Consider the following 10,587-nt stretch of genomic DNA (forward strand, 5'->3'; position numbering starts at 1 on the left):
CATTGGGAGCCATCTGTGTTCAGATGCTTTTGGTTTGATTCATCGTAAACCTTTCATGAGCTTTTCATTTATCTTTTGTGCACCCCGTTTATCTTTAAATTATGACTAATTATAACAAATGAGTTAATTAGTGCATGATGAAAAGACCTACAATGTGTCGTTTGTCAGTGAAGGTGTAAAGCTTCATTATTTCTTTTGTTTGTGAAACAAAAATGGGTCACACAGGTCTGTTCTAAATGCAAAAAATGAAATGCAATTAAGTAGTTTTAAGCAATGTATTAAAAACACAGTACGAAATCTGTTTTTTACTCGTTTTAATATAGTGCATGTGAGGGCTTGACAGCGCAGCGTAGAGAGATTACAGTAGGTGGTGAAACAACACTTTCTTTTCTTGTTTTTCTTCCCTTTTGTAAGCATAATGTGTGTTTTTGAAGTCGTTTCATCAAGCCCCTGGAGATTTACGCAATCGACTGCTTTGGCACTCAGATGCAGGGACATTGGGGGTAACTGCGCTTCAAAGAAGAAACAAAATACAACACCTCCACGATATTATTCATCTTTAATCTTCATACAAACATCAAGACAAGACAAACGGCGATTGCAGTTTTGCCACTGGCCTTGCATAATGAGTTTGTCGCAGCTTCCATGATGGCCTGGGAGCTTGACGTACAGTAAAAGGACAAAGCGCCAGTCACGATTATTGTAACGAACAATTAAATAACGTGTGTTCACACTAAGGTTGTCTTTATTAAATAAATAAATACTGGGTTCTTTCTGATAATAAGTTATGTCCATGGTATTGCAGGTCGTGACCACACAGTGAAATGCAGATGGTTCTTCTCGCAACACAGGGATGGGAAGAAACCGAACGTGCAGAACTACAGCATCGGATAGTTTCACAACGCAGCCCGTGTCCTTAAGCAGGAATGTTTTCACAGTTAAAGGAAATCTGCTCTCAAGAGAGCTACATCCAACCACCCCGCCTTGCTGAAACCTCCTTGCCTCAACATGAACACCTCCGTTTGGCTTCAACAAAGCAAGATTTCTGCATTAAAAAAGATCTATTTGTCACGATTTCATCGTGGCCTCTGGTTCCAGCCCAGCTCGGTTCAGTCCGTTTGCAAAACTCATACTCCATGACATCTCCTCCCATCTTCGACACTCCCGTCCAGCCGTATGTAGTCCACATTCTTGTCCTTTCAAAGTATTCCAGTCTGTCGCTTCAGTTGCACCTCTGCAACAGCATGTTAAGTGCATAGTCCATGCGGCTGCGCAGGTCTGCCGAGCAGCCGGACACGAGCAGGGTGCTGAGCCGCAGCGTGGTGGACACGCGGTCCTCGTTGATGTACGTCAGGAGGTATTCCTCGCTCTGATTGCACAGGATGATCTTGGTGTGATCGTGGTAGAAGTTGACCTGCAGGAATAGCGTGCGTTTAGCAATCAAGTAGCTTCACGTCAGCATTTCAGTGTGTAGATGCTTTCACATTCTAAAAGTACAAACGTGAAGTTTTACCTGGAAAGTGCCATCGTTGAAGAGCATCATGAGTGCTCGATCAGACTTGAGCCACTGAAGAAGATACAATCTGGGTTTGCCTGCATCTGTGACATTGGGTAAATCACCTCCCTGTTGAGGAATAGCAAGTAGTAATCAGAAAATCTGATGCAAATTGCTTAGTTGGGGTTTAAAGATACTCAATATTCAGTAATATTATCTGCACTGACACTACTGAACAAAACTTGAGCTGAATAATGACACTATTGATTTCTGTAGTACGGAGCCCCGCACATGGCATGCAGGAAAAAAATAGTAGGCTAAATTGTGCGCACGATTTACTATTTCGTTCCCTCGGTTTATAAATTGTGCACACGATTTACTAATTCGTTCCCTCGATTTGCTAAGTCGTGCACACGATTTATAAATCGAGAGAATGACTTAGTAAATTGTGCGCACGATTTAGCAAATCGAGGGAACGAAATAGTAATCGTGTGCACTTTTTAGTACATCGAAGGAACGAATTAGTAAATTGTGCACACAATTTATTTATTTTTTCTTGCATGTCATGTGCGGGGCTCCGTACTGTAGAGCTGCTTGAAATGACTTTGTTTCATAACTGATGAATTTTGCAACACTGACATTGTTTTCGAATTGAATTGAATAAACATTGAACTGACTAGTTAAATAGCTAAATAACGACACTATTTCTTCTGTAGAGCTGCTTATAGTCTGAATTGAACTTGTTTCACAATTTGATCGAACTGAACTTGAATAAGGACACCACTGCCTCTTTCAGAGCTGAGAATTTCTCACATTTGAAAAAGGTCTCTATTCTTTTTCTTGTTTGTTATTGTGAAACTGCTTTTAATCTGTACTGTATAAAGTGCTGCAGTATATAAACAATGGCGACTTGATTTGATAGCAATCACATAGCAACCAAGCGAGGACACTTACGTCCATCAAATTCTCCTCCATGTAGTGGGAGAAGTATTTTAAGATGGTGACCTGGCCGACAAACTGCTCTGGGGCTTCGGTAGTGGAGAAGACTGAACATTGTCCCAGCTCTGCATAGTAATGCACCGTCCTGAAGGTCAAAAAGACACGTTAGTCTTCGTGTAATCAATGATTTTTAAGCTAAAAAGGGATCTGGACATCTGGGATCTTCAACATACTTTTTGTCTGAGAGCAGGCTCATGTGAGTGCCGTTGTTGAAGAGAACGCCAACTGTGTGATCTGACAACTGGTAGCCAAAGCCGTACTTGTTGGAATAGTCCACCCACTTAGTCACCCACTGGAAGCTGCTGTTCATGCTCTCTTTCGAAATGTTATTAGCTGTGAATGAGAGATTAAAATGGATTATTAAAAGAGACTTTGCATTTGAGAAACCGATGGCGTTCAGATCGCCTGATACGCACCTTCCGGCATGTTCTCCAGACAGCCTCGCAGTACTCGGGCCACGGTGTCCGCGACGCTTCCCATTGTGCTGTCCTCAAGACCTGAAGACACAAAAAGCGTCAAAACCCATTAGATATCACATTAAAACATCCATTAACATCCTTAATTTCAAAACAAACAAACGGACAACGTACATTCGCTGCTGCTACTGCAGCTCCCGAGGGTTCCTCGCACTATCATTCGAATGCTGTCTTTAATGTGTTGTTTGCTGCTGGTGTCCTTCGCCGGGACAGCTGGTTTTCCAGCAGCTGGGACGGGGGGTTTACTGTCCTGTGGGAAATTATGGAATGTGGTGTTAGGTTACAATCTTAAACTATCTGCTCAACTCTGACGAAGGATGTAGGAGCTCACCTCAAGAGTTTGTCTAGAGGGTTGAGGGCTGATTGACGTTTTCCGGAGGTCAAGGCATAGTCTGTTTATGTCTTCCTCCTCCTTGGTTGGTTTATCTGCCAGAAGCAAGACGTTTATTAGTCTGATTATGCAATTTGGGTAATCCAGAAATGGTGTAGGGTAAACTAGTAAGTGCTTACTTTGAGTCTCCAAGTACTTGGCTTTGTCCTTCTTTCCACCGAACAGGGCGGCTGCGGCTTTCTTGAAGAAGCTCTTGGCAGGGCTGGTGTGGTGAAGGTCTGGGGCCGCATGGCAGCAGTTAGCAGACAGTCTGTCTGGTGTGAAACCCTGATATAAGAGGGAAAAAACAAGCTCAAAGCCACTGAATATTTCATTGTGTGGGAACTGGTCAAGATAGTTTCGTTTCCACAAAGAGACACACACCTGGCAGAAAAAGTCGTGGCGTAGGATGTCATCGAGTTGTGGCCTATCCATTGGGTTTTTGGCCAGCATACTGCTGATGAGATGCTTGGCTTGGGGCGACAAAGACGACGGCATGGAGTATCGCGCTTCCCGAATGCACCGGTAAGTTTCTTTAAGGTTAGTAGTCTCAAATGGAGGTCTTCCCAAAAGCATGGTGTACCTGTTGGGATGCAAATTGTCCATTATAAATAAGCATTTCCATGACATTTATGTGAAATCCAAGAGAAACGTTGGCCGATATACTTACATCACACAACCGAGCGCCCACACATCAGATTCACATCCATGCCCTTGCTTGTTGAGGACTTCAGGCGACAAGTAATTTGGTGTTCCACATATTGTTCTTCTACGGTTCTCGACCGGCTCGAGCTTTGCAGCCAAACCAAAGTCTCCAACCTTGAGCTCCATAGACTCGTTGATGAAAAAGTTACCTGGGAAGAGCAACAGAATTGGGGTTTATTACATTTACATCTATGCATTTGGCAGATGTTTTTTTTCCCCAAAGTGATTTGCATTGCATTCAAGTTAAATGTTTTATCAGTTCATGCATTCTCTGGGAATCAAACCCATGACTTTGGCATTGCTGCCGCCATGTTTGAACTACAGGAAGGCCGTATTATTGGGGTTTGAATGTATGTGCTAGTTGCTTACCTAGTTTAAGGTCTCTGTGGAGGATTTCTTGCTCGTGGAGATACTTCAACCCAGAGACGATCTGTCTTAGGTAGTACCGAACCTCTGGTTCTGTAAGCACCTTTCGGGCCTTGAGAATATGTGCTAGTGACTGAAGAACAAAAAAAAACTGTACATGAGCAACAATATTTCCTACAAGATCCGTTTCATCAATCGAAGAAGGACGTCGATAGGACTCACCCGTCTGCTGCAGTATTCAAGTAGAATGTAGATATTATCCTTGTCCTCGAAATGGTGGTAGAAGTGAACGATGTGTTTGTGATGCAGGGCTCTGTGCAATTCAATTTCTCTGTCGATCTGTCAATCAAACGGTTGCAAGCTTAATAAACAATTCAAGCAATGCAGTCAGGAGCAAATACGTGACAGCAGGAAAGCAAGTTACCTTTTCCCTTTGGTGAGGTTTGGAAACGCGCGTGTGTGGAATGATTTTGGCTGCATACATTTTGCCTGTGCTCAGATCTGTAAATTCATAGCATTTGGCAAAACCACCCTGAAAGAGAGAGAGAGAGCATGCATTGTAAGACAATGACAAACTAGAGCATTACATATAAATACACTATATTCAACTGGTAACCGCTTATGCATGATTTAGCAAATTTATGCATAACTATTGTTATTGATTTGGTTTATTGAAAAGAAACAAAACTCAAAATAAACACTTTCAAAGTACTATAGGCTTTAATATGTAGCATGGTATTATCATCTTACTGTACTATGGTATGTAAATGGTGCTCCAAAAATACTATGGTATTACTTTTTCATAAGTCAAATGTAAAATATTTACCTTGCCCAAAACTTTTCCTCTACAGTAACATTTCCCAGTGGCTGAATCCGTGATGATGCGTGACATTTCCTGCGTGGCGTGAGCATTATTATCCTCTGATTTCCCTCGTCTGCGCTCGGTGGGTCTGTGGTGTGTGTGTTCACACATCTTGCCGTTATTCACAGGCTGATGATGATGATGATGGTGTGTTATGGTCCTGAGTATGTCCATGCTCGAGTCCAGACTGCGAGGAATCAGCACAGAGCCTCGCTCTTATACACTGCACGCGCGCCGCTCCGCCCAGTTCTTTTTCTTTTTCACTGGCGCGTCACGCGGCGCTGGAACTAGACTCGCGTCTCTGAACAGAAATCAGTGTTATGGCTTGCGCGTTGACATATGGAATATTTTATTCCTGAGATTAGACATATCAGTAAAGCGCAGTTGTAATAACTTTTATTATACTAAATTGAAATGAAATGTATAACTTTAACATAGAAAAAGAAAATTCATTTTAATTTAATATTATTTCAGATTTTTCAATTATTTTATTATTGTTATTTATCTATACTTAAAACCCTCTGTATCTTACAATGTGTTTTGTAAATGTTTCAGACTTTTTAACGCGTTTTATGCACTTAATATCACTTTATTCAATCTGTCCATGTAGTTTGTTACAATATTTTGTATCTATAAGTTTGATTAGGACATGCATGAGCATGTTTTAGAGACTGTATATTACAGTAAAGTTCTCCAGCGCCACCATGTGGTGGATTTACACTAGTTGAATGGATTTGGTTTTGTGGCGCATGTATGACTCATACTCCTGTTACACACAGCCAGCAGATTTCTAATAATATTATTGATTTAGCTATATGAGAAGCATTTAACCTTCATAGATCATAATGTTATATTTAGAGTCTAGATTTTAGAAATCAAATAAATATGCTTGTGTTTTTACCATTTTCCCTATATATTTACATAATGTCATGGTTAATGCATATGTGGTGTTTATTTCTTCTTTATAACAGCTTTTCTTTTTGCAGGATGCGCTCAGCATCTAACAGTGAGTAGGCCTATGATTTGACTACAGTGTTAAACATTCACGTCCAGAATTCTGCCCTCAAGGATCCTTTATTCATCGAAACGGCCATCAGCTTTCAATGTTCTGCAAATTAAGGTAACACATTTTATACAATGCATTGCTTTTTTTTTTTTTTTTTTTAAGGGGTCTTGGGGAAGAGGGGGGAAATTTTTTTTTTTTTTGAAGTGGTCTTGAGGAAGAGTGGGAAAATGTTTACTTTTGTTTGGATCAGCTGAAGTGTGTTGATGCTGTCCTGTGGTTCTGAGAAGGCTGGTTTTCAAGTCCTAATATATAGAGTGGTTTACATGCAGAATTCAGTTATTTATAGTTCAATTCAACAGGTAAACATGTATAACTCAAAGAAAACATCTTGGAGCGCTACTTGCTGAAAGGACCTCCGTTTAATAGTCCCAGAAGGTGTTCTTTGGTACGGTTCAAAATGATAGAAACTACGGATCCAAGGCACTTCTTCCAGTTCCAAAATGTTAAAAAGCCTTTATTCAAACATGGCTCACTCTAGAAACATTAAAAATGACTAGAACACTGCACACTGATGCATTTCGGCCATCCAGCCTTCCTCAGAGTGTGTCGTAGGTAAACATTTATATTGATTGCATGCAAACAATGCAGATTCACAGCGCGGGCTTATTAAAACACATAACAGTGTCAAATTAAAAGCAGATCCCATTTTCACTTTTTTTTTCGTCTATTGCTTTTCATGTCTAGCTGACCACATGTCTCACGAATTATTCATCAGTGATGTCAAACTGCAGCCTGGAAGGTTCTTCTATAGCAGGGTGTAAAGCGTATGGAAGAGTGAGGAGCGTGTGTTTGCAGGGTTAGTTTGTGGACTGCATAAAACACAAGCTTTATTTTCCAGCCAACAGCATCAGTTTTAATTGAGGGTAAAATAGCAGGCAGTGTAATAAGTATGTAAACGTGACAGATCTATTCTGGGTATACAAGACATGCCAGGCAACTTCTTACGAAACAATTATGAGACAAATGATCCATGATGATTAGATGTTTATGTATTATATCCCTAATAACCATCCCAACTGAATGCAAGATAACATTTTGAGAGCGTTTCATTCATGCTCCTACTGAATTTTAATATGACAGACATACAGTTGAGTGCAACAAAAAAACAAAAAAAAAATCTTAAAACCATGTTGAAATTCTTGGATTGTGTTTCATTTGAACCTTGAAATAAAGTTTTAGGATTTTTTTAATGTCAAAATAAAGGACTATTTCAGATTCAGTAATGTATCTGTTTCTAACACAAATCAAACGTGAGTTAATGAGTGGCATTGATCATGTGACTCTTTGTACTGACAGAAAAATGTGAAATTCAAGATGCTTTTTGATTTAGTATCTGTAAGATTCAAGATTTCTTTATTGTCACTATACAAGTATAGTGAAATTTGAGCAATCCTAACAGTGCAGTCACATGTAACTTAAACATCTGTAATACAAAAACAAGTAATAATAATAATAAAGTATGTTATTACTACACAATACAAGACAAACAATAAACAATACTATTCTATTATGCTTTCATTTTAATTTTACCTTTGTTTATTTTTGTTTGTTTTTTGTCATTTTTATTATCTGTATGTTTTAAATGTGTAGAGTTTTTTGTTCATTTTTATGTTTTATTAATTTAATTAATTTATTAATAAAAATTATTAATTTAATTTATCAAAATATTTTTTATATATTTTAGTTATTACAATCATTTTTGTTAATGTTTGTTTTAGTTGAAGCGACAAGATTTTTTTTGAATAAAATAATAATAACCTTGCTTAAATCATGCTGGAAATGCTAGGAAACTCTGAAATATATGTCCGTTTTTTAGTTTAACTTTTTAATTAAATAGCAGAAAATGTCAAATAGAAGCATTTTCATAAGCGAACTCAGACTTTTTGATTCCAATGTACAGTGTATTTGAGCAATCCTAACAGTGCAGTCACATGTAACTTAAACATCTGTAATACAAAAACAAGTAATAATAATAATAAAGTATGTTATTACTACACAATACAAGACAAACAATAAACAATACTATTCTATTATGCTTTCATTTTAATTTTACCTTTGTTTATTTTTGTTTGTTTTTTGTCATTTTTATTATCTGTATGTTTTAAATGTGTAGAGTTTTTTGTTCATTTTTATGTTTTATTAATTTAATTAATTTATTAATAAAAATTATTAATTTAATTTATCAAAATATTTTTTATATATTTTAGTTATTACAATCATTTTTGTTAATGTTTGTTTTAGTTGAAGCGACAAGATTTTTTTTGAATAAAATAATAATAACCTTGCTTAAATCATGCTGGAAATGCTAGGAAACTCTGAAATATATGTCCGTTTTTTAGTTTAACTTTTTAATTAAATAGCAGAAAATGTCAAATAGAAGCATTTTCATAAGCGAACTCAGACTTTTTGATTCCAATGTACAGTGTATGTCCAATACAAGGCAAGAAATGACTGAAAACAGTGCATCGATTTATTTAACATCACACATCAGCTTGCTTTGGAATAGTATTTGGAAATTCATAGATTTGACAGTCACGCAGAACCATTAATCATCTGTTATGTAAGGCTTTTATAAAGAGCAAAATATCTCGATTTCTGAGCTGCATGTGGCTTGTTTGTCACCATTGAGAATGGACCGCTCACTGGAGACCAGAAGGCTGGTTCGGGGCTGTGATTAGTGAGAAGATGTTCTGGACGGTTCTCTAGCAGTGTGGACATCATAAACCCAGACCTGGTTTAATCCAGATCCAGCAGTGCAGCTGTGGGGCCAGTGAGGAAAAGGGAAACGGCACACAATGACTCTGGCATCCTCAGGAAGTTCCTTTAACAACTCTTCCAGAACCCCCATCTGCCACGTTAACACATAAATCATGATTAAAAATCTTCAACCCTCAAATGCTTTACAAAAAGTCATGCTATAAGATGTTTTGCTAACACTTAGGTTTATTATAGTGAACTTAAACTAAAAGCATTAAAAAATATATTCCTTACTCTAAATAAACACTAATTGAAAGAAAATGTTAAATGGAGTATACGTGTGTGTGTGTGTGTGTGTGTGTGTGTATGCAAAGTAAATGTATTTTCCAGCTACATTTTTCATTTTCATTTAGTTTAACTTGTACTACAATAGCTAAAACTAAAACTGAAAGAAAAATTAAAAGCTATATACAAATGACAAAAAATAACAAAAACGAATAAAATGTCAAAGTTATTAAAACTTTACATTTGAAGTAAAAGAGGAAAATACAAAAAAAATAATAAATTCATTAAAAACTACTATAGTATATAAATGATACTTTAACAATTTACAATACATTTAAAATAACTAATGCAATAGCATTTATTAATTAATGTCAATTCCAATTTTCTTTTATTAACAATTAATGCATCATGAATTAACAATACTATATTTCTAAATTAACTCAAATTAATAAATGCTATAAAAATAGTACTTTTTGTTTATATCTTATGCGTTAACTAAAGTTAACATATTGAAGCTTACGTGCATGATTTAATGCAAGCAAGGACACAAAAGAAGAGTCAGCATTTTATAAAAATGAAACTTCATGAAATGCATGTGGGATTTGCAAGTAGAGAACAGACAGAAAATGAATTAAATGATCCTATAGCGCCCCCACATGTCAATCCAGCAGCATACCACTGCAGGAGCCAGAAACACTGTCACGTTTCTGAATTTGGACAGATTAGTCTGAAAAATCAAAGAGCTGCAGTAAGGAAAGCTATAGACGCGTTTGACAATGTAAAATACTTGAAATACATACATATAAAGCTTGCCTTCAAGAAGTCCTGTTTGAGGAAATGAATATCAGTGTGCGGTACTCCACGCCACCATGCTTTACTCCTTGAACAGGCCAATAATATGGAGTTTATTTCAAAACCTGTGCATTGAAATCCCATTGACGGTGCTGCAAAAGCCTGCATTTCAGAACAGGACAGTTAATACATGAGATTAAGTATAAGCTCCAAAACCATTTTATCCATGACTTACCAAACGTCCATCGCCTGATCCCAGGTCAGCCAGATGGCCTTTGCGTCCTTCTAGAAGCTTGATAACATTTAGAGTTTGTTCTTTTGTTGAAGGTAAAAATGGCACCTGGGAGAATATCATACCAGACCTTTTCAGCTTCCTTAGCTTGTCTCAACTTCTCTCTATTAAAGGGAGAAATGTGCAGAAAGTCAAAGCACCTTTAGTCTGAAAGGGATTCTCAGTCCAGGCATAGACTCTAG

General features: G+C 37.5%; 2 protein-coding genes across 2 annotated transcripts; both read right to left on the reverse strand.

Moving 5' to 3' along the window:
* Positions 1-434: 434 nt before the first annotated feature.
* On the reverse strand, positions 435-5,479 carry LOC107602251 (serine/threonine-protein kinase PLK2-like). The gene is made up of 14 exons (XM_016294709.1): positions 5,238-5,479; positions 4,836-4,943; positions 4,634-4,750; positions 4,415-4,544; positions 4,011-4,194; positions 3,725-3,923; positions 3,481-3,628; positions 3,302-3,396; positions 3,085-3,220; positions 2,911-2,991; positions 2,668-2,827; positions 2,450-2,579; positions 1,514-1,624; positions 435-1,414 (listed from the first exon to the last, which is right to left on the reverse strand). The coding sequence occupies exons 1-14, from the start codon at positions 5,445-5,447 to the stop codon at positions 1,223-1,225; spliced, it is 2,001 nt and encodes a 666-aa protein (XP_016150195.1). The 5' UTR covers positions 5,448-5,479; the 3' UTR covers positions 435-1,222.
* Positions 5,480-9,013: 3,534 nt separating this feature from the next.
* LOC107602224 (protein FAM173B-like) lies at positions 9,014-10,587 on the reverse strand (the record flags this gene model as incomplete). Its single annotated transcript, XM_016294670.1, has 4 exons — positions 9,014-9,187; positions 10,135-10,275; positions 10,349-10,453; positions 10,546-10,587. Coding segments are annotated over 4 exons (462 nt in total), but the record flags the coding sequence as incomplete, so codon positions are not given.

The sequence above is a fragment of the Sinocyclocheilus grahami genome, unplaced genomic scaffold (assembly GCF_001515645.1).
Source record: "Sinocyclocheilus grahami isolate Dianchi unplaced genomic scaffold, SAMN03320097.WGS_v1.1 scaffold322.1, whole genome shotgun sequence".
In the NCBI taxonomy this organism is placed as follows: Eukaryota; Metazoa; Chordata; class Actinopteri; order Cypriniformes; family Cyprinidae; genus Sinocyclocheilus; species Sinocyclocheilus grahami.